Source organism: Macrosteles quadrilineatus, unplaced genomic scaffold (assembly GCF_028750875.1).
Source record: "Macrosteles quadrilineatus isolate MER2022 unplaced genomic scaffold, UCM_ALF_1.0 Scaffold_6__1_contigs__length_79288215, whole genome shotgun sequence".
Lineage (NCBI taxonomy): Eukaryota > Metazoa > Arthropoda > Insecta > Hemiptera > Cicadellidae > Macrosteles > Macrosteles quadrilineatus.
The window spans coordinates 3,910,259-3,935,877 of NW_026542599.1; the positions used below are offsets into that span (position 1 = coordinate 3,910,259).

At 31.6% G+C, this 25,619-nt stretch overlaps 1 protein-coding gene across 3 annotated transcripts in view; it reads left to right on the plus strand.

Moving 5' to 3' along the window:
- The window catches only part of LOC128996176 (neurotrimin-like), a 356,524-nt gene that overhangs the window by 324,730 nt on the left and 6,175 nt on the right, over positions 1 to 25,619 (plus strand). For 2 of the 3 annotated variants that reach the window (XM_054421314.1, XM_054421313.1), the window contains 3 exons: positions 12,557 to 12,708; positions 13,725 to 13,866; positions 22,782 to 22,844. In XM_054421314.1, the coding sequence (XP_054277289.1) occupies positions 12,557 to 12,708; positions 13,725 to 13,866; positions 22,782 to 22,844 (357 nt within the window). The remainder of the gene's footprint in view (positions 1 to 12,556; positions 12,709 to 13,724; positions 13,867 to 22,781; positions 22,845 to 25,619) is intronic. The other variant, XM_054421315.1, reaches the window with a different exon arrangement.

A 25,619-nucleotide genomic window follows, 5' to 3' on the forward strand; every position in this document is an offset into this window, starting at 1 on the left:
GTAGTTCAAATAATCCTAATGTTACTTTAAATTCTTTGCCGGTTTTTTTAAGCAATTTTTTATGGCAAGTGTTTATTTTAATCTAAATGTAGAAATAATTTCTTTCCAAATACTGATTCTTAAAAAAACCTTTTTTCGAATTAATCTCCAAAGAACATATTCTTGATTATTAAATATGTCAGTCAATATATTTAGAACGATGTTATGCAAACTTTTGATTTTCACCGAAGTAAAATCGACATTATTTACTCTTTTTAAACATGTAGACGAATCAAATTGAAAATATATTTTTGTGTCTCAAATTTGAACTTCATGTTGTTTTGGTGAAATTTAAAACAATATATGCTCGATGTGTAAAACAGTGAAATATTGTGAGAAAACATTCTAAGAGTTGATTCATGAATAAAAAATAATTATTGTGTTTTTAGTTTGTAAACTACTTGTCTTAGATAATGTTGCAGTGTTAGTAGGAATGTGGTACGGTCATAAATTGTGACAGACTTACGCCAAAAATAGACTTACACCATATCAGGTCCTAGTGGTTAAGTTTAATAATAATATAGGCATATTTACTTATATTTTTAGTCCCACCGAGTTTAGCTTAAACGACTATGGAGGAAGAAGAGTTTTAATTTTTTATTTAGTCTCCAGTAAAATATAAAATAAATGTAAATATATAGCTGGAAGTCTTTATAACATTAGAGCTTGGATCCATTTGTAGGTACCTTTAATGACCACCTAATAATTACCTAAAGTTATACTAATATAATAAGGTAGTACCTAAGAATTACCTAATACATATTCAAATTGATTCATCTCAACATTTAGGCTCAGTAAATAAAATTATCCACCAACACTCTCAACGTCCGGTGGACTCAGTGATGGATGTGCATTTTCTTTTCTGCTGAATAAACAAAGATATGATGATAGATTGGGGAAATGACGAATATGCCTGAATAGCTAACTCTCCCCTCAACTCAAACTACAACTTAGTAAAAATGTCATTGGACTGCTAGTTTCCCAAATAGTTTTCCTAAAGGTAACTTAATTTAATCATGGCTTATAACGCTGCATGCCGTCAAAATACTTTTGACATCTTTAGACTGTGTAATTTACTGATTAACTTTATTGATATTTTGAATCATATTATATTTTAATTGACAGTATTAGTTTTTGATAATCGTACAATAACTATTGTACATTGGCTATGCATCATAAATATAAATGGATTTTATTTTTCCATAAATGTTTCGTTATGATCTTACTTATTGCAGTTTAGTATGTTAATTCGGAGTCAAGGGCTTTCGCAGCTTTCCATTTAAAATTAATTTGATATAAGAATGATGTCATCATCCAATAAGAAGTAGCATGTAAAAAATAAATCGCCAGACCCACAGCCAAAACTCTATTTTTAATCAAATCCGTTACAAAATGAGTAGTTATAAACAGCTTATGCACGATAAAAGGAGTTTTCAAAAGGTATAGATACATGATTTATTTCTTCAAAAGTTTGTAATTAATTTACAGCTCACTAATTCTTAACTTTTTCATCATTTGTGAAATTTTGTTTTTTACCAATCGTAGACCAGATATTATGTACTTTAATTCTGCCATTACTGATATTATATTTTGTAATACTGATGTTGACCCAGTGGATGATATGTTTTGTACAAAAATTGACATTTATTAATCAATATTGTATTAGAAGACCTGTGTTGGGGAAAACTCACGACTTTCATTATATGTACGTACTATACAATAGATCTTTATAAAATTGTTTATACAATTTTATACAATTTGATACAGTAATATTTAGTATATAATATTATTATATAAAAATGCTGATTAAGTCATAGCTGAAACTCATCAAAACCAATCAAACCTACTTTCAGAACCATATTTCATTTATTTTCCATAATTACTATACGATTTAAAGACATAGAATCATTTCGTACAATTATTAATACGAATGATTATTCAGCTTATTACTCTGTATCTCGTTTGAAGATCAAGCATGAATGGAAGTAGAACTGATGGAAGTCACTGCATGTAAATCCAATCTCAGATAGATAGAATTCAATCTGACATATCGGATCACAGTAAACGAGTCCGCTTTGGCATTAGTATACAGGGTGCTCAGTAACTCTCTACAAACATGTTAAGGTATTATTTCTAGGTTCATACAAAATTTAAATATTTCATTTAAATCGTCTGTAAGTCAAAGGTTACTCACAGAGCCGACATTTTGTATTTTTCAAACCATTTTTTTCTCAATAAACGTGATACTAAGAAGTGTTGCATGAATAGCAGTGCCAATTATTTACGAAAAATTATTACAACTTTCTAATTCAAAAATTTAAATTTGCCATTTTTATTTGTTGAACAAGAACAACTCTAAAACCGTGCATTATTCATTATAAAAACACCAGAATACTGTTTTATCTTATATTTACCCAAACGTAAAATGAACTCAATTCCGAAAGTATTAAAAGTAAAAAAAGATATAACTTTGCTATGGTACATGGCCATTAGTATAGGTCGATGTACGCTGCATATATAGTCTGCAACCATGTGACAATCGCGGAACTAATTATAGTTTTATAAGCACTAAAAGGTATAAAATATTGAACTATTTGATTAAAATTAAATAATAAAACATTGATGAAATTGTGCTTATTTTCAACGTTTTTACGTCGCATAACCTTGTAAAAGCAATAATAGTCATATATACTAAACAAACTGTTCGTAAATAAGATTTCCATTACTGTCCATCTGAAAAATAATAATTTTAAAAACATTATTGATAAAACTGACTTTCTACTAAAATTAGAAATAAACTATATTATATTTTAATTATTGTGTAACTATTCCGAGCTTAATACACGTTAGAAATTTAGAAAAACTTTCAAAATATAACTGTTATTTTATAAAAATGTATATATCACAATAGATTTGAGAATTTATTTTAGTCATACTTTGAGTTCAATGGCTTGGAAAATGTATTGAAATATTCATGAATAATGATGGTGAGGAAAAAAGGTCAGCATTTTCTCTTTGGAAAACAACCAACGTAAAAAAATTACATAAATAATAGGTGAAGCATAGCATTTAAAACAACATTTTCATTTACGTTTTTATTCGTTTAGCGAAGTTCAAAGATATGGAATACGCTATTATAGCAGGCCTAATAATAATAACTGTACCAGGGACTGATTTACTTTTTCGTTTTAATGTCCCCACAGGAAAAAATTTTTGCATCTTCTTTCTAAAACAAAAATTAGATTTTAAAAACATAACTTAGTATACCTATGCGTTGTTGTATGGATACCTAACAGTTACGGAAAAAACGGAGATTTAAAACTCCCATGTTATAATTTTTGAGAATAAATAAATGGTTGTCGTTTACTTGTTTATGGTTTGATTTAATTTGGCAAATTGGTTTGTCTCATACTTATCTCTCAACCTTCCTAAACAAAAAAAGAAAATACACCTTATTACCTTCTCTGTGGCAGCTAAGGGTAACTTATTAAAACTAATGTTATTTAAATACGAAATGAAATTGACTATTTTAGGGGAATATATTTTTTTATTCAACTGGGTAAATGGAAAATCGCTTAATCTGCAGGTTAACTGTGGCAGGGGTATTTTAGGTATAGCAATAGGTATTTTAGGTATAGCATAACCCATGTTGATAGTTGTACAAGCCACAGTTATATTATAGTTTTTCCTTTATTACTCCCGCGATACATTCATGGAAGAAACAATAATTTGTATAGCCTCAATAGTTTTATAATATTTTTAACAGTTATCATCAAAGGTAAATAATGTAATCGAAAGGAAGTGTTAATATAATTAGTACAGTTAAGATCCTGGGGTGGATTTAGTACTTTTTAAAACTCAAATACCTCTATCAATAAATCTCGTACCTAATAACATATATTTAAGTACAAACAAATCTAATTTTTTGTACATGTTTTAATCTACTCGGATAGTGTAAGATACAACAACATCCAAACATAGTAGTGCATATTTAAATAAATTAATACTAAATACTTAAACATTTACCATTCAATAAATTGCAAACGGTCCTTATAAACGAGTTTAGTCGTTATTTGCTACCAGAAACATTTTGGCAGTGTCTATTGGATATATTAACCTGTATGATCTCTAGTCTATTAAAGCTATGAATCATACTATCATTATTTTGTTTAATATCTCTCTGGCCTGATTCATCTTAATTTGACCTAACATCCCTAAAGATTATTTTACTTGAGTTTATTTTCAAAAAATAATCAACCACTTTCAAATTGTTAGAAATTCTAACAGAATTGAGTTAAAATTAAAATTATTCCCCCAGGAAGTACAATGTGGCGATGAAGCGGTGCTCGGAAGGGTGCAGGTCTCTTTCATTACTCCGTCCCTTGGTTTTGCATAACCCATTTACAGCGGTGCTAAATTTACAACCTCCTGTCCGTTGTATTTTATCATCCCCTTGAAGCTCTTCCCACTAAATCAAAGAGGAAAGATAAGTAGTTGTAGATTGTTGAGTATAAAATGTTGTAAAATTATGGGGTTTTCAATTATGAAAACATATAGTAAGCTTAAATAACCCTACCTCAGCAAACCTTAAGAAAATTTAATTAGGGTGATTTGGTTTTTACTATATTTCCTTTCAGATGTTCGATATATTCACTTTTAAAACAAAACTAGGGTTTCAAGAGCTATTAGGTTTGCTGTTACAGGAAAGTGTGTTTTGGAGAAAATGTCAACATATTTGTATGAAACGAAAAAAAGCCAGACTTCATAAAGTATCTATAAACAAGAAAAGTACGAAATTTGTAAAATGTTCCAAAGAAATAACGTAGAATTTCAAATTAACAGTTTTTGAACATTTTTCGTGACTATTTAACGTAAACACTTCAATGTACCAAAAAAGAATTGTTCGGAAATAGTTTGCTAAGTTTTATTTTTAGGGCCAAAGATTTCCACCCCATGTATCCCATTTATATAGTCCGATTGTGCTGGTTCCCAAACCCGTTCGTATAAACGTAGATTAACACGTTTGCACAAAAGTTCATCAAAATCGGATCGTTTTTACTTGAGTGATTGGGCTGAACATGTATGCATTTGGACGGATGATGTTTTTGGCCTCTAGTGGACATCAACGCAAAAAACTTAATCGGTCCTGAGTTCAGGTGTAATCTTGTATTTTTTAGTTGCAATTTCACTTGATTCATTGTTCACCTGAAATTAACGCATATAACAATAGCTTGGTATAACAAGAAAATACTCTCAAAGATTGTTAACCGTTACGAATAGACTAAAGAAAGTTCGAGATTATTAACTATCTGGTCTACAAGCGTTTTGATAATTTTGGTATTAATACAATTTTGTCACTATCTGGTCTACAAGTGTTTTGATAATTTTGGTATTAATAAAATTTTGGTGTTTATTTCTCTTTATTTCACTATTAATACTTCCAAAATAAGAAGGTCACAAAATATGGAGTAAAGGAAAACAAGGGAAACATAAAGTCGGTATCATTGAATCGTAATCGGAGAGTCACACACGACAAAAATAATAACCTTTTCCATGCGATTTTTTTCATTTATATCATTTCAACCCAACAAAACAAAATTAATTGGCAGTTCTATAAGATAAAACGGGAATATAACCGCTGGGTTTTCGCAAACATTGCCACTGATTGTTATTAATGACCGCTTTTGTTCGAGGTATGAAACAGTTTAAGCCAGAGATTATCCTGCAAACCAAGTAAACTTTGGACTGAAGAGAACCTAGAGGCTTTATGCATTGTTCTATTGCAAGTTTGAGGTTCGTAGTCCACAAATGCGATCTTTTATTTATCTGAAATTTAAATACGTGTTATCGAAAAAAAAGAGTTGAAATATAATTTTGTCATAGGTTGGAATGAAAAATATTTGTTTATGAGTATAAATTCACTAGGAGGTTTTATGGCCTTATAATTGTTAATTATGATGTATCATTGACTATTAGATACTAAAGTAGAAATAGAACAGGCTGTCACCAATTTTGTTTTATAAAAAGAAATAACTGTGTATAAGCCAGTCACAGAATACACCAGTGGCTACAATTTTATTTTCTACCTTATTTTTGTAGATGGCATAGTTGAAGTGTTATAACAGTTGCTATAACTCACGATAAGGTGTTCCATCAGTTTGATTTGGTAAAAATTACGTTTATTTGACAAACAATCAGTAATTTACATCAGACCAGTCTGTTGGTGGCTTACATCAATACGACGATATTTATTAATAAAAAGGTGAAAAATACAATGTGGATGTAATGTCTAGCTTTATCAATAGTCAAAGGTTGTTTTATGAGTTAAAAGTGCTTTTTTTGTCTCGTCTTTTGGAATCGAAGCTTAAGTTTAGATTCACTACTTTATTTAAAAATAAATCATATCTTAAACCATATTATCAAATTTTTTACCAAATTACAGTGGTCATGTCATACAATTTGTCTTTCGAGAGTAACGTGTTCAAACTTCCGGGGTGATTTTATTGTCAGTACGTATTCCATTAGTTCTTCTTGGGAATAGAAATGTTATTGTTACATCATGTATTAGGTAGTGCTTAAAATGGTTTAATAAGTGGTCGCTTTATATAGCATGCAACTAACTTAAATAAGTGGTTTATGTCAATTGCCGTGGGTCACAAATTTAAATTCAAATTGGTTTAGCCTTTAACCACGAATATGTAAAAACAAATATGCATTTAGTTATGAACTGAGTATAAACTCAAGCAAAAAAGAATTAAGTAAAAACCATTCAATCAAACCACAAACGTTTTGACCACACCGATAAAAAATAAATTATGATTTAATGTGTATTTGTAATCTCCTAGGCTATCACCCTTAAAAAAATATTTTCCCTCCATTTATTAAAAAAAATAAAAGCCTCAAAAATGACGTGCTGTACCCGACTGAAACGATCGCCAAAATGTAATTGAGTTACATGGAAGATTCATATTACACAGATCCATATTTCACCAGCAATCCAACGGTGAGTGACACCGTGGCAGGCCGTGGATATATTTCAGGGAACGATAAATTTCGGTCGTGTCACAACTTGAATGATGACAGTTTAAGTTAATTTATCGCCTACACCTGAGACCCCAAATGTCTTTTGGTGGGACTATTGGGTATTTTGCATAGGTTTAGTAGTGAAAATGTTACGAAGATTTAATTTCCTTTTTGTATTATTAATAATATTTGTGCTAGCCTACGTGATTGTATGTCTGTTTTAATGTTACCTTTGCATACCGGGTGAAGTGGTAGATTTAGAAATAATAAGGGGTACTAAGAACCAGAATGATAATGTTATCAATATGTGTAAAAGAGTTACCAAAACATTTTATAGGTAATTACATCACAAAACATTTTGCCACTACTGTCAGTAGTTATGGAATAAATAAATTTACAAAACTGTTGTGAAGTTGTATACGATTGATAAAATTATTTGTATAATCCAGTAAATGTTACTATCAGTGTTTGAATGTTATCATGAAAAATTCTCAATTTGGTTATTTCCAAGAAAACGGTATATTGAATATAATATTTGGTAGAAATCATTTACAACTTTGTGTGGTTGATTTTCTTTAAATGTATTCTAGAAATTTTCACATTTTTTTAGCTTGAGCTTAATTAGTACTTATGGTTGCTGCTTTAGGGTAGGTAATAAAGTGAGTTTTTAGTAAGATAGTGCTTAGTATAAAATAATTATTTTTTTCTAAATTTGATCAAAAGATATCTATGAACAAGCAAACTATGATTTAAATTAATGGTTTTGGGATTTTCTTCGAAACCATTATGGGAATAAAATGCTTAACTGAGCATTTACTCAGTGAGTTAAATACTGTGCTTTAAGGTAAGTAGCTTTAAAATGATGCGCTATAAGGCAAAATATGGCACTTTTTTATATTAATAGCTTATAATGAAATTGATAATTTATGCCTGGGCTTAAATCTTCCTACGCATAATTTTAACTTGTTTTCAGTCAAAAACTGACCTGGTTGTTCGGAAACCATCGTAATAAGGTAGTTAATCTAGAAAAAGAAACTTGTCTCTATATTAGACATCTCCTTAGAAAATATACAAGAATTTGACTGTACAATACGTGGTCATGTAGGTGGTCAAGGAAGACATATCTACAGACGAACGGACGCCCTGAAATGGTTGAGCACACAATGCCAACCCTCTATTAACACAGTCTATTCATTAGTCTTGCCTTGTTTAGCATAACCCGTTACCGTACGCCTTGTTTAACATAGTGTGAATAACTTTATGTTTTTTTAAATCACGCGACGAATTTTTTGAAGCCATTTTTATAGTAATAAGAATACGCAACATGCACATGCTTTTGAGTTTTTATCTCAAAATTATTAGCCCTCATATATCTGTCTACATAGTCAGTGTTTCCATATTGTCATTATTTGCTACTGCATCTTTTCGGTTGTGCAAAATTAATGTAAAAAACATGCAATCTATATATATATATAATATCTAATTCCGTAAGCCCAAAATTTAACAATGAAATTGTGAGCGAACGGGAGGCCGTAGAAAGCTGGGAGGGGTCTCATTTTAAAGGTCTGGGCAAGAAGTTTTGGGGGAAATTATTAATTTTTCTTGATTACGCACCAAAAGGTTGTTATGGAATAAAATAATTCACATTTAAATAACATGGGAATCTAGGTCATGTTTGTCATGCTTTGTTTACTTTAAAACATGTGGTTTAACTTAATTTAAAGCAAAACGGTAGTATTTAATATGCACTGTAATATGTATACTAACCCTGAAGAGAGGTTGAACATACTAGTTGACTATATAAATTCAATTTCACGATCTGTAATGCCACCATACAAATTAGTTTTAAAATGTGGTTCAATAGTGATGATGCTCATTAGAAATATGAAGCTAGGGTCTGGGTTAGTTAATGGAGTACGATTGGTTGTGTTAGTAATGTCTGCAAAAAGTGTAAAGTTAGTAGTAATTACTGAAGTAGGCAAAGAGAACACATTTTTCATGCCAAAAATAAAACTAATATCTACAGATCCTAATATGCCGTTGTAATATGGACAAGTTTACAAGGAAAGTTTTCACAATAATTGGTATTTATTTGAAAAATTATCTCCATGTGGTTTATTTAAGTGAATTTGTCTGTATTCAAAGAAATTTGTATAAATTTAATTAATAGTCATGAAGATTATTATTTAAAGTTTTCCTTAGTTGTATTATGATTAGAAAGTTTGTATTATAAACACGCCAAATGAAAAGTCCTTTGAAATTTTTATTTTAAATAGAGCAGACATCAAAATGCATTATGCAGGTATGTAATAACTATTATACATATTATAATATACAAAAAATGTTAAACGACAATGAAGGTAAAGTAACCTATGAGACGAATAATTTGTACAAAATAAATACTAGAATATAGTGGCTATTGCCCCTACAAGCCACTAGTCGTTTAAACAACTATTTTAATCCTTAATATCCTTAATTTTAATATTTTAATATGCCTGCATATTTTAATCCTTAATTGATGTCCGTCCTTAATTTTGATGTATTGGCAAGAAAGCGGATTGGTTCTTAACAGGCGCAATATTAAGGTCATTCAACTAATACAAAATGATTAATTGAATAAAAGATTGTTAAAGTAGTAAAAAAACGTACACAGACTTCTCAGGTATGTATGAGTGGTAAATCTACGCGCATATACCGACGCATAAAATGACTCGACTCATTCATGTCAATGTGTTTCACACTTTGTAATGATACGAAAGTAAATTGTGGTTCCTCATGTCTGTTAAGTGTACTACGTTAAAAATCTTCAATGGGGATTTTTTCGCCTCCTTGAATGCTATGAAAAAACTGAAATAAGTTAGGGCCTACCAATACGGAAAATCCATTTAGGCTACAATCAACCATTGCTAAGAGATGTTTTTTATACATCATGATTTATATTGGAAACGCCTATGACTAAAATAACTTTAATATGTGAGGGAAATGTATCTTAATTGTATAAAATGGTATAGCTTCTGTAATATTTACAGGCATTAATCTTTCCCTTTCTACGACTCATTATTTACTATTCTAAATCCTCTAAGCAATTGTGTTACTACGCCTAAACATTTGACAAACATTAACAATAATCAATATCATGATGTCATAAGGCTGTGTAATTATTATCGCATCGTTTGTGATCGTTCCTTATTACTCAGCCCCTTGCCTCCCTTAGCGAAGAATAATTAATAATAATTGCCGGCATTACAGCTTTAGCGCTGTAGCTTTAGCTCCCTAGTTCCGCAACCGTTACCAACCCTAATACCATAAGGATAGAAAATAATATTAACTGTTAAAACTATATAAAATTTTCGACTTAAATTAAAGTCTAGGTAATGCATTTTCGATTTAAGATATATTTTAGATAAAATATTTTTGGCTTTTATCCACCTGGTTGCTGAACTTTAAACAATAACTTTTTAGGATGTGCTTTTTACAGCACTACTACTACAACACTATCTATAGATATTTTAGTAAATAATAGTTTCTTAGTGGAGACTGTTTATTTTGGCTCCAATTTGTTTTATATAAAGTCCCAGGTAATGTTTAAGAGAGAACATTTTATATTGCGTATTTCAGTTTAGAGCTTTAAGTTTTTAGTTAAGAGTAGCTTTTGTCGGTTAGATGACTTGCGTCTCTTTATTGAAACTCTTTGAAAAGTTTTCTATCCAAGCTAGAACCTTTTGTTCTAACGCAAAGCTGTGGGGAGCGAGCTGGTCTAGTGATTAGAGCGCGGGACTTCGGTCTAAGAGATCCCGGGTTCAAATCTCACCAAATCACCAATGGATTTTATTTAAGTGATAATGCCGCAACCCCTAGGTCTAGCCTGAAGTAATGTGCAAAACAATCCCGGGCTTTGCAAAGCTGTCCAATATGTATGTTTTAAAGAATAATTTGAAAGCTAAAAGCCTTAAATTAATTGAAGAGTGAAATTAAACTTTGTTTGGGTAAATATTTCGACAACAATATATGTTTAAACCTTTTCTGCTAACTTTCATCCGAAACTCAAAAATAATCATTTAACTAAAAAATCTGTGTAGTCAGGAATTACGAGTTTCACTCTTTCAAGCTTAACTCCTTGTTTACAACCGTAACTATCAGTGCCAACCTTTTTCTCAATCCAAAATCATACCTTGCAGGTTCTTTTATGCTGCAAACCTTCAGGAACAAAGGCAAAGCAAAAAATAACATCAGTGTGGCAGAGAGTTTAATTTTTACTCCTGCGGGTCGCGGCTCGGCTTGAGTGATGATCTACCTAATCACCTTGTCCACGACCAGTCGCCACCTGCGTCGACATTATCTGAAATACAAACCTACCCTTAAAACTCTGCATATTTACAGCCATTTGGCAATATCTATCGGTAGTCATTGTAATACTATTGTATTTTAATATTCTTCTTTGTAAATTGTTTGTATTTTCACCTCAAGTTTCCATCTAAATATTTAAAATTGAGAATGACTTATCATTATTTTTTTCTTAATTTTGTCATGTTAAAATATAATTGGTATTGTAAATTAGAAGGTGTGTTAACGGAATTAGAATGCGTTGATTAATAACTAGAGATAATATATTTAATATATCTATTGATAACAACCAGTTGTATTTATTTTTACTTGCTAATTACATAAATTGTTTTTATTTAATGTTATTTTTTTACCAATCTTTGTGTGTTAAATCTATTGTACAAAATTTTAATTCAAGAAGTAACAGTTATAACTACAATACAACTGTAAATTACATACAAATTACAATACAAAATAATTATAAATTACAATACAATGTAAATTACATTGAACATATGACATGTATATTGTATGTTTGTTTTAGTTATAGCGTAACCTCCTGAAACTCCATGTATTACTTCGGTTTCAATTTAGTTGGTTTAACCTATGCAATATATTTAAAAGTCTTTTACTTGACATAATACCATTTTATATTTACTAACTGTAAGTTCCAGTGTTACAATTTAGTACAATAATACTATTATCTTCTAGTAACATTAAACATTCTTCCCAATAAGTATTTTATGTTCCCAATAACATTTAGTACGAGTTACTATTACCATAAACAAAAAATTAAACTATCGCTTTCCTTGTCTGTGCTATTACCGTATGACAAGGGCATCATCAACGATTCACTGAAATAAACCGCAGAGAAGTGGTAGAGTGGTAACTTTCTCATGGATCGACGTTACACTTTCGGCTCCATTATGTTGTGTGGGAAACGTACCTTTGACGAGCGCGGAAGAGCCGTGGTGCGCACTTTGTGGAAATTCCTATCGCACAAGATAGAGAAAAGGTCTTTCTCCACCATGAGCGTTGCAGTGCATGAGGACGAGAGGGGTGGTGATAGACTTTGCCCTAGACACCAGTAACTATATTTAGACACCACTTAAGTGTATCATTGAATGTTTCCTTCTCTCTGTGACTAAACCTCAAAACACCCTGTCCACAGTTCCTCCTATGCTGTGGATCCCTCATCAGCTGGTCGGAGTTCCCCCGGGATACAACGTAACTCTGGAGTGCCACACGGAGGCGCATCCTACTTCACTCAACTACTGGACGAGGAAGGATAACCATATGATCCACGACAGTAGGAAATACAAGGTAAATTTTAGATTTATACTGTTAAGTGTTATTATGTAATGTTAGTAACTATTGTAATTATTTGTTCACTTTCTTTCCCTAAGTAGGGAGAAAGTATTATATTGGTAAAAATGTTTACATTGGAGTTTTCTTCAAACATTTGACAGAAACAACTTACTAGTGTTATCTTTTTTTAGTTTTAGTGTAATATTTCAGATAATTCCACTTCTAGTCACTTGGATGGTCATAACTCCGTACAAAGCTGTTCTTGATAACAGCTGGTATCAAACTGTTAAGAAAGTATTTGTCTCCCCAAGCTTTCATTTAGATCAGCTGATTTTTCTTTGATCTCATTTTAATTTCCATTCCTCTCAATCAATTCTCCATTTGTCCCCTACAAGCTCTAGTATCTGTTTACAATATGAAGCTTTTTGCTAGTATTTTTATATTTTTTGACGCTAGGCACGAGCCCGGGATTGTTTTTCACTTTACTTCATGCTAGACCTAGGTGTTGCGGCATTATCACTTGGATAAAATCCATTGGTCCATTTACGGGACCAAAATCCATTTACGGGATTTGAACCCGGATGGACCTCATCCCGCGCTCTAACTACTACACCAGCTCGCTCCCCCGTTATTTTTATACTAAATAGATTAGAAATTATAATAGTTGTAATTTTACTCAGGTCTGTTATTCTGTATTTGAGCATATTTGCGTCGTGATGAAAAGTGTCATTCCTTATATGGGCCAAAATGGAGTTTTTGGCACTTGCTCCAATCAGTTATTCCCATCCTCAGCTTCGCCTTGTACGTGAAATTTTGGTTTTTCTGCGCCTCACACATGAAACTTGAGCGTACACAAAAAAATGCCTCTTTGATACAAGTACAAAAAGATTTTGATAATATACAATTTACGATGAATCTCTTCTTCACCAACAAAATTATTCATATATTAATTTATTTAGCCTTAGTCATAACACAAGACGCAAAGAGTATGCAGGTTTGCTGACAACGAGTGTGATTTTTGTTTTTTTTAGGCGGAGACGAGCCAAGGATCGCCAAGTTATAAAACTCACATGAGACTCACCATATACAACATACAAGAGCAGGACTACGGGGCCTACAAATGTGTGGCCAAGAACCCAAGAGGCGAAACTGACGGCTCCATCAGACTATACAGTAAGTAACAACTGGTTACATCAATAAATAATTGCAATGCTTTTAGCAATAAACATACAATTACAATAATTTAAGGGAAAAGAATATAAGAATACCTAGGGAAATAGCCAGAAACGTATATTTTTATGTAAAACAGCTATTTACTCAATTTTGTGTTTTTTTTTATCCATAATAATAAGAGTTAATTGTAGAGAGTGAAATATAATTTCTTAGTATAATATGTTCAAGTTGTTAAATTAATTTCTTACTATTTTTAAATAATGATTTGATCTAATAAAATACAATCAATTTTAACATTACAGAATTGTCACTAACTTTTTATTGGACGTATGATGTAAATTATGTTAATTAAACATTTCAGTAAACATACAAACCTTAACGATTTACCAATTTCTTTTTTTTTTAATTTAAATTTTATAACGGGAAGAATCTATGTACGTGCAACTAACTAAAACATGATTAAATATTAAAAAGCATGACATTGTTACTTATAAAATTTAAAAAAACTCATTTAAATTTTAGACTTACTTGAAAAAAGGTCTCTAATTATTATGATCCTGATTTTGTTCCTTACTAAACTTAATACACATATAGACTTGTTAGGGATGACTAGTCTTTTTTTAAATTTATTTGTGCCTTATTGATTTGATTTAATTACATACACTTTCTTGATAAGTGAACAAAATGTTAACAACATTTTGTTAAATAAAGGTTATAAATAATTATGGTTTTAAATATTTCACATGTGAAACTAATTCTATTCATCCGAGTATAGTGATGATTAATAAACTAAACATAAAATTGTATTTTTAAAACCTTTCATCGTAATCAGTACTAAATTGAGTTGTCCTGTGACCGATGAATAAACTGAGGTATAAAAAAATTCAGAATTAAAATACTGAGAATCTACAATTTTATAAAAACTATTACTTAAACTCGGCAAGTACTTTCTGACCACAAAGCCACATTTCGGGGTTTTGACAGCTAAGTTATTAATTTTATATGTGCTTATTTGGAATTTTATTATTATTTACCACTACCGTCCAATCATCATAACCGTACAATATGTAAATTTATAATTTGTATCATACGAAAAAACGTATATCCCACGAAAAGATCATAAACGTCACTATTGAGACATTAAATCCTTATCCTAATATGACTAAACAATTCACTAATTCAAACTAACAACTTTACATTGTAATTTTATTTTGGCCGATACATTCACAATATGGTCGATATACAGGTAACCTATTTGACGAAGACAGTGAAACAAAATAAATTTATTAATTTTTACATAAATTAATAAATATTTATATTCTACACCTATTTAAGTCCCTTATGAGTCACTGAATCCTAAAACAGGTTTTTTGGGGTTTCTTAAAGTCCTACGGTTATAACTAGGACGCTAGGGTCTACTCGACTAACACTTTGCTCCTTCGTGACTTTATCACAAAGCTAAATCCATTAGTGATTGGCAGGATTAGAACCTATGACCTAAGAGACGTGCTGTCCTACTAGACCAGCTCCCCATTTTCTAAATTACATTTAATTACAACTTGTTGCACAGCCACAAATGAACAATAGCTCTCCCATGAGCGATTTTTCTGCCGATTCATCCCACATAGGTCAATACTGAACGGTTGTTTTGAATCATACATGAAGAACGTTTGTTTTCCGAGGCCAACAAGAATGTTTGATGTCCACTAATACAAGTTGACAACCGCGTGGTGTCTGGCCTCGTAACCATGGCAACATCTCTCCTCTGTATCGCCCATCTCTCTCACTCTCTCCCCCCCCCCCCCTCTCGCTCTCTCTCTCTCTCTTTCCACGTCTCTTTTTACACATACCGTAACATGCCATTTCCTTATCCTTAGATTAAATCAAGTAATACCCACTTACGGGTTTATTTGATTTTGTAGCAATTCCTTTTCACTTTAGCCAATCCCGTTTGGAGATTTTTACGCCGTTTTCGTCAATCGAAAAGGATTAGGTTACCAGTTATTTTTAGTATGCTATTTTGACATGGTGCATATGTGAATTGAGTGTGTGGTGAGAAGGTTATTAATTATAAAATTTAAGGTTTTTATTTAGTCACTAGCAGAATACCCGTCCTTCGTACGGGGTTGGCATATAAGTATCAAATGCTTATAGCAGTTATGAGTGAGGACATGGTTTAAGAAATTTCGGTTCTTTTTGAAGTTCGTTCGCTACGCTCACTCACCTTTAGGTTGGAGCTCGTTCGCTGCGCTCACTTTCCTTCAGGTTAGCTCGTTCGCTACGCTCACTTGCCTTCAGGTTAGCTCGTTCGCTACGCTCACTCGCCTCCAGGTTGAAGTTCGTTCGCTACGCTCACTCACCTTTTGGTTGCAAATTAGCTGTTGTCATAAAAATGTAAAAGAAATAATGCTAGTGCTGCACCCTGTTGGTAATCCTTGTAACTTTAATGCTATTGAAAATCATAGAACAGAACCAACTTGTTTAATTGAAACAGCTGTTAAGATTCATTAATTCCATTTCTCATAAGGTTAACATGGGAACCTTTGCTCCAGAGCCACTGGGGCGGAGCCCGGAAGGATTTTTGGGATAAAAATATGCCTATATGTTAATCGGGAATATGAGCTATCATCATGCCGAATTTCAGCCCGATCCGACCAGTAGTTTTCGCGTTTACTTTTCCCATACACACAGACACCACCTCTTTTTTATAATAGTATAGATTATTTACTATGGTTATTTTAAGTGTAGTTGGATAGGCGAATACAACTTTCATAAAAAACCTAATACGTTATTTAGTTTATATTTTTAATTCATATTTTAAGTATTTCTCATACACCTAGATAACAATAATTGCTGTTTCCAAAGAAATGTTGATTTGTTAAGGATTTTTTTAAACTCAATCTCAATATAATAATAATTATTAAAGTTTTTTTTTATTCAAAACACTTCTATGAGTACATTTGTATTTATTTTTTCCATTATATTCACTAATGTTTTTTATAAATCATCTTACAGCAACATTTAACCAAATATAAAATTTTAATCAAAATTTATCTAAATTTGTATATGTAGGTATAATAGCAAAACTAAGATAAAATATAATAACTGTGCCAGAGTTCCTAATGATGGTAATACTGTACTAATATTTTGAAAAATATCAATGTTATTCTAAACTCATGAATTGTTAAATGGCATGACCAGATTATCGGAACTTCCTATTTTGTTGTTAAACCGTAAGAGTCTAATTTATGTAGCTAATTGAATAAAAAAATATTTGTTAAAAAAAACTACAAAAATATTTACTTGTTTAAAAATACACCTACCAAAATATTTAATTCATGTGTCGTCTGAAAAATAATGACTGTCCGTATAATCCATGGAAATTATGTTATTTCCTGGATTTTACAAACGAAATAAGTAAAAGTTTGGACCCCTTCTTAACGCTCAAAATCAACATGTCCAAAATACAGTGTGGAAAGTGTGCACTGTACACAATACAAGCCATTATCGAATTAATATATGCATGTCTTGTTGCCAAAATGATAAAAAGATATTTTTCCCAAAAAAACTAATAACAAATAATATATTTGTGCTTGTTATAAAAAAAAATATATCCATTTTGCAAAAAAAAAATATCATTCTAAATGGAAATTAATTTTATGAAGCTGATTGATCAATCATATGGGAAATTCTGATCTAAGGGGTTAGGGATTCTAGGGGTTGTTTGGGATGAGTGGGGGTTTTTAGGGGGGGGGGGTTGGCTCCCCAACACATGCCGATCATGCCTCATGCTTCACAGCCCGTCTTGTATGAGCTGATGCCCATTACAGTGATTACAAAGGTAAACTCGGCCATATTTCACTTTATTGTCGAGTATTTACCCCCTCTCCAGCCCTTTATCAACATATGTAGGGCCTACATGGTGCATTGGCGTGCAAAACTGAAAATTTGTATGTGAAGCTGTAGGGTGGAAAAGGTGTTCTAGCTTATGGTTGGAATAGATGTTTTATGTTACGTGATTTCAAAACATATGCGATATATAGCCAAGTAAGAACACTGAGTAGTTAGGATTTGGTGGGGGAAATAGTTAAAGTATATAAATGTTGTTATAAACGTGTCTTATTCAAACTGACTTCGGTGCGGGAAAGCAGATTCGATTCTCACCACAACACATGCGTTTGGACCTTTCCCCTGTACATTGTCTCTCGTCTGAAAATGCCACTGGAGTCGAAACTAAGGAAACCCCATTATAAAGTAAAAATAAAATCTGTGCTTCGCCAATTCCATACATAGAACTGATGTGATCTTTCATAGATCTCATCTGAAATTAGTTCCTTAAGTAATTCTCAAGTAAATTCAAATTTTTTCTGACAAAAGCATTTATAGTTGAACCGTTGAGGGTTAATGACGTGGTAACAAAATTAAATCAGCGATTAAGGAAAAGAGTTTAGCAATTATATTCCACATAATTCATTAAAAGATTATACTCAACATAGCAGCAGACAATATAGTCTGACAAAATAAACCGTATTAAATGCTTTTGTTTTAATTTTTGTTGTTGTCAACAACTATTATTATCTCCCCAATCAACCAACTTGATACCTAATGTTCCGTTATAATCTTGGACTTTGCAGAAATTGCAATATTGCAGTTTGTTTGACAATTGCTAAGCTCTTCATTAGAAAGTAGGTACTCAATTTGATACGATTCGATCTAATTCGTTATCCGACTTTGTCGTTGCAAAGCAAATTTTTCGTCTTAAACTCTCTATTCATTGTAAAATCTTCTTAAGTCCCGCTCTAACTCATCAAACAACTCTCTGTAAATCGGTCTTATCTAATGTATAACATCTGTTTTGTAAAATTGCTAGTTAGCAAAGATTGCAGCTATTTCAAACGTTTAATTAGTTTCAGAGATCGAAAATGTAAGATATTCAACTGTTATTACTGAATGTAAATGTGATAGTAGTTAAATTTTACCTTTCTTTGTAAATGCATATACAAAATAAATGAACACTTTGGTCATCATGTTTAGTATGAATTCTGAATTTCTAAGCAAATACACGTCATAATTACTAGGAATTTTGTATTTGCAATACTAATTATATCGTATTTAATCCTTATAACTGGACAAAATAATCCTTATTGATGGAACTCCAAAAAGTAGATGGTTGGCCGCTAACAGGCCAGATGCCCGGAAAGGCTATTGAGATTAGCTTCAGAGTTGTGACGTACAAAGGAAAAATCCAACGCCAACTCTCTCCCTTAAGTACACTCATGGTGGTGAGAAGACCCTGGGCCATTGGAAATTCCACACAGTGCCCACTAATCGAGCTCTTCCTTCTCGTCACAAGTATTTCTTGTACAAAATTGACATATGGTAGCTGAAAGTGCACAGTCATCCCATAAGGAAGTTTCATCCGTCTTATTTCTTTGTGGCTTAGACGACGGCGTTTTAATTGTCACAATCTTTTAACTGGCCAATGTTTTGTTCAAATACATATCTCATTTACAAAACTAATCGAATCAATTCAGTATACATAAGCTATACACGGACAGGGCCTCGAGACATAAGCAGATGTCAATGATGAGCGTTTGATCTGAATCTGAAGTTGAGGATGTTTGTCTGCTTATGTCAACAAGATTGTTTGATGTCAGCCAACACTGGTGGATGTCTGGTTGAGTAACCATGGCAACTGTAACAACCGTACCTCTCTCTCGCACCCATTCAACAAAGCTACTACACCCCTCCCACTCATTCCTTCATCCCTTTAATTGTTTTGGTATACAACTCCCATTAGTTGTATATTTATCTTCTTCGGTGTTAATTTCTTTAACATCGACTGAATATTTTGAATGTAATAAATGTATCCAACGTAAATGACTAAGGTTTTAAAGTTTTAGGAAATATTGGTAACATCTGACAATTGATAAAGTACAATATACTTAAAACAGAATTGAGTTGAGTGATCTTTCATGGGGAAAAAGGTAAAAATTTATTAATAGTAATTAGGTTAGGATAATATAGTCTCTAAGTTGAATTCTGGTCAAATGTTCAAGCAAAATAGTAATAAACGATGTTATCCCTAGATAACAAGAAGATAATTTTTTAAACACTAAATTCTTTGTTTGTGAAATATTCAAATTTATGGGGAGTTAAAGTTCTTTGTTTCGATAAATGTAATGTAATTTACCGTTAACTAATATTAGGCCTTTAACTTCGATTTTTAGCTAATTAAAAAAAAAAAGAAGTGGCATAGTGAGATCTGGATCCGGGCCTGATTCACTTTTAATTTTTTATGTCCTCAGAAGCAAAAACCCTGTAAATGTAAATTTACCATGATACCTCAAGTAGTATTGGTTTGAATTTGATGATTTTTTTAACGTGTGGTACACTAAAATGAATTCACAAACCAGCAAGATTAGTTATGAGAACTGTGTGTTTCGGGTTTTCTTTTCAATTGTGTTTTTTCAAATTGTTACTCTTAAATCATAGAAATTCCCAATTTTCATTGCAATGATTATGTTGAAGTTTTGAAAACAAATCATTTTGTATCGTGAAGCATTGTCGTCTGATAAAAGGTTACAGTACTGAGAAAATTAAAACAATAAACTTACAATATTAAAATTCCCATGTTATCCTTATCGAAAAAGATAACTGCCGGTGTTCATGGATATACCATCAATACCATGGATATGTTGATCAAATCATATAAATTTACTTACTTCAACCTACAATATCAACATTTGATAAATACAAACTTACAATTTTAAGGAAATATTATATCAAATGGGAATTCCCTTAGTCTGCATGTTTGCTGTCACAGGGGTATTGTATTATATAGGCACTAATCACGTAAGTGAAACTGGTGAAACCAAAAAAGCTTGCCTCATTAATAAATGGTTTTTTTTAGTTAATGACCGTATTTACCTCGATTGTTTTACGTGCCAAGCAAAGCAACGATTGAGCTGGTACGATACTGAATAAATAAATAATAATTATAAGTAATATACACCTTCAGTTGTATGCCATTTTTTACCCTACGCCCTTTAAAATTTAATCATGTAACTATGATATTTTTTATTATGTTTGGCTAGGAATGGCTATAATTTTGAGGGATGTTGGACATTTTTAACTTTTATGTCACTTATTTTGTATTTTTTAAACTAATACAATGGTGCAATGATCGTTTTTTCCATATTCCTTGCTTTAAAATTAGTTCTAAAGTAGGTTCAAAACTACTTTAAAAAATAATTACAGTTTAGCACTTAAAAGTATCCAATGGAAATAAAAGTAAAGTAAATTCAAAGTAAAATAGTCACAGTTAAAAAAGAATATACGAAACACAAGTTACTGAAGTGAATTAATGAAATTCCGGTTTTGCATGAAGGTTCTCATTACTCAATCAATCTAATGTAGGACATGAAGGGGACGGTCAACATAAAGGGACACAGTTAATACTCAAGTCCTATGTCCATGCTTGTAAATTACTCTTCAACCAATTACTCTGTTGGCGTTAGCTACCTCTTATTTCATTCTCTTTACTAGTCAATATCGATAAAGCCGATTTTTACGAATTCAATAACTTTATAGCACTGATGCAAGTTAACAGATTATTTAACATACTTAATGTTGTTAATATGCTTTAGTCTTAGGAAAGTAAAATTCTTTTTAAAATATATGTAAATGATGAAAAAGGTATCAAATACTTCTTGTTGGAATATATATATATTTTTTTTATCAGTTGCATAAGTAGTGTAGCAATATCGCAAGTCACTGAAATAATTTTTAAAGAACCTTTTTTTAACTGCATTTTAACAACTATGTTGTATGTGTTTTTGTGAAGTAATTATGTTATTCAAGACGTTGTTTTTCATTATATCTAATTCAAGATTATTTCTGAGTAGAGTAATTTGACGGACGATTACGAAACTTGCCATAATTGTGTCAGTAACGTCACATTAGTTTCAATAGTTATTGATACTTAACATACATTATTTCAAAGATTCAAAAAATATATTTTAAGTTGTGTGTGTCATAAAATATTCTATAAACATTTCGTATATATTCCATGGATATTAAATTAAAATATGCGTCTTCACGTTTTTGTTAGCCTTTTAATTTTATAAAACGTTTCTTTTTACAATTAATGGAAACGGTCATACATAAAATATTGGACACCTCACCTGGTGTTACCTGATTCTCATCTGGTTTTCCGCAGGGTGCTTAAATAATTTTCGTCCATTAACCATTAGTTTTACGACAAAAATAAAACTTCTAACTCAAATAAACGGTTTGATTTAGCAATCTCTGGTCAAGAAATATACATTTAACCATCACGTTAGTTTAATCTCGATAATTTCCAATTCCCAATTTTTTTTCTTAAAAAGCAACACTTCCTTTTTCATTTTTAGGATAACAGAATAACCATGACCACGAAATCCATCGGAGATAGATTATTTCCAATAATATCCTTTAAATTAAAATAAAACAAATATTGACAAAATATTACATTTTTTTAGTATTGCAGTATCGTACTTTGCTCTAACCTACTCCCTAAATTAAAAGTTCTTTAAAAATTAAACAGTAAGTTGTCACAGTATTTCTGTGCTCGTTGCAGGCTAGGAAAAATAAAACCATAGGTAATTTGAATGAAACAAACCAAACTATTATGTTTTTGTATAAGTTAAATGGATATTTATCTCTAACAATACTTAATCTTTGTTTTTCAAAACAAAGAAAAATAATATCTTAACCCCTCTTTTGTAATGAACCGAAATGAAGATCTTTTGCCTTCCTTTTAATGTTGCTTCTCTTCAGGCATGGAGATATTCTCACAATCGCTTGTTGCACACTTTCTCTATTTGCTTTCACTGACTTGTTTCCAATCACGTTTTCTTCTCTCTCTCTTTAAGACTCTGGTCCGCCATCAACTACACCAGCGCCCTCTACGGAGCCACCAGCCCCGCCCGTGTTAGGTAAGGGCTCTACAGCATGCCCAGTTACCCACTGTTTTTTTGTTTTGCTTCCTCTTTCTGCACTGCATGTTTTCACATATAATATTTTATATGCCATAGAGAAATAAAGTAAAGAGGAAACACGTTAGTCAACCGTGCACTTTCAGCTCTGGTACGTTGCGCCGGAAATATACTTGTGCCGGAAATATACCTGTGCCAGGAATATACCTGTGCCGGAAATATACTTGTGCCGGGAATATACCTGTGCTGGAAATATACTTGTGCCGGAAATATTCTTGTGCCAGAAACATACTTGTGCCGGAAATATACTTGTGACGGAGATATACTTGTGCCGGAAATATACTTGTGACGGAAGAGCCCGATTGGTGAACCCTGTGCGGAAATTCCTATCGCACAAGGCACAGGGTCTTCATCCAACGTGAGCTTTGTAGTACATAATGGTGAGGGAGGCGGTGTTGGACTTTTCTCTAGACACCAGCGACTAGTGCTAGACACCAGTGACTAGTGCTAGACACCGCTAAAATGTACTATCGTGTGTATCCTCTGTGCCTTATTTCTCTGCGTATATCCTTTGTTCAATCATACTAACCGTTCTAGATTAAATTCAACAATAAGCGTCTTGGGGTTTGATATAAGAAAGGGGCTTACACCTAAAATTATTTTTTTTTATTGAATTTTAAGTTTTAAATCAAATAAATACTAAGTAACGATCTAATATGTCAATGATTAAAATTAATCAGTGCGGGTTTTTTTCGTAAATTTAGTATGTGAGACACATATAAAACCCAGTCGACCGGATAGGTTACAGGAAAAATACACTTTTAATCAAAGCTTCAAAAAATATATAAATTTAGAAATCCTGTTTCATAATTTTTTTTTTGTCAAGAGAGGCCTATAAAGGTATAGAAGTGATGTTACTAACCGTAATGCAAGATTGACTTTTATGTTGCTTAAGCAGATTTTAAACATCTTAAGGCATGATTTTGTCATCAATATATAAGAGACTTTAATGCTGAGGTTGAATATAAGGTAGGAACTGATATGATGTCTCAGGCATCATACTATTAATTAATTCCAATAGTGAGTTACAGTATGCTTCAGAATGTTTCATTGTTAATCATTTTTAATAACCACTGATCATTTCACCACTACATTTATATAATATTTTATTATGCATTGCCTTATCTGTATCACAAAAGTCATGGAAATTGAATAGCGTATGTGTCAGGATGTTCTGTGGTGAACTTAGGAAGACATTACTAGGAAGACAGTAATGTTACACTCAAGGGCTGGTAAAACTAAAATTTATATTTATAACGATACAGGTTTACTAATATTGTAAATGTTTCCCTAAATCAACTAAAAAGTAATAAACTGTTTTAAAATGAGAGTATTTTTTAAACTATTGTGTGCATTCAAGTAATTAATTATTATATTGTATCGATCCACAAAGAGTATAATTAAACCCGTAACTAATCCCTCGTATTCCCTCTACCTATCACTTATCAAAGATATTTCAGTCAATCTAAATGTTATTTGTAATTAACAAACACGATATCCGATTTTCCTATAAACTCTAAATCGGCCCAAGTAGCAATGCATATCTTATGTGTGACAAAATGATATTTTAAACACGTATAACACTGTCGTTTGAAATACCATAAGAAAAACTTACTAAAATAGCTTTTTTTCAAATACGTGATAAAATTTTTCAAATGCAATTAATTACTACCAGTTTTTCTGATGACTATGTTTACCACTTGGTCTAATGTAAAAGAGATTTAATACACCTGAGAATTGTATCTGAGGAAGATCGGGTTGTGATATCTCCCGCCACCTGCTTACAACATTATCGATTGATATCCCCATCATCCGGCGAGCGGTGCCAAATTTGCCCCCGAACTTTTAACAGCTTCCCGAACTTTCCAGGATATGACACTAATTTAACCTAACTCGTTGAAAAACACCGCCAACCAAAACGCGTCACCAAGAAGTTTTGGGAAATCGGTCAAGCAGGTTTTAACAACATGTTTGGTCATAGCTTGAGTGTGATTGCATATCAAGTATTGTTTTTGTTCAATGAATTTACTATTTTTTACAATAAAAATTGCATAAAATTTTTTTTACAAATATGATAAAAAAAAATTTTATTTGGACAATTAGTAAAAATTTTTTACCCAACTTAACACCAAAGCATTTCGGACCATCCAGGAAAAAAATACTTCGTTTCAATAAACAATTATGATATAACTTCTAAACTTGACCCAGTTGTCCTTTATTTGGCTTTTGATCTCGCTAACAAAACAGGAGGCCTTAAGTGACGATCCCAATAGTTCCTTCCCATATTAATTGGGGCTAGTGACAAATATTTAAATCAAAGTACAAAGTAGCCTATACATTCATTCTAGACATTCCAGTGTAGTATTTTATTTTATGTTCAAATGTTTACTGAATCGTACTATTAACTCCTCATCATTGGTGCATATTTGTATTTCTGTAATCCATCACTAATGATCTAAGCAATAAGATTAAGTAAGTGAGAGTTTATGTTGGAGCTTAATATATGTTTCTTGCTTACATGTAGTTAGTTAAATATACGTTGTACTAAGATAACATTTTGTTACATACGAATCCATTATTGAATGTAACTTTTATCTGATTTTAAATATACATTGTTATAAAGTTATATATAAAATTAATTTCCTATGACAATAAATTTTTATATTTTTATATTTTTACACCAACTATTTACAATCCATAATCCAGTAGGATTAT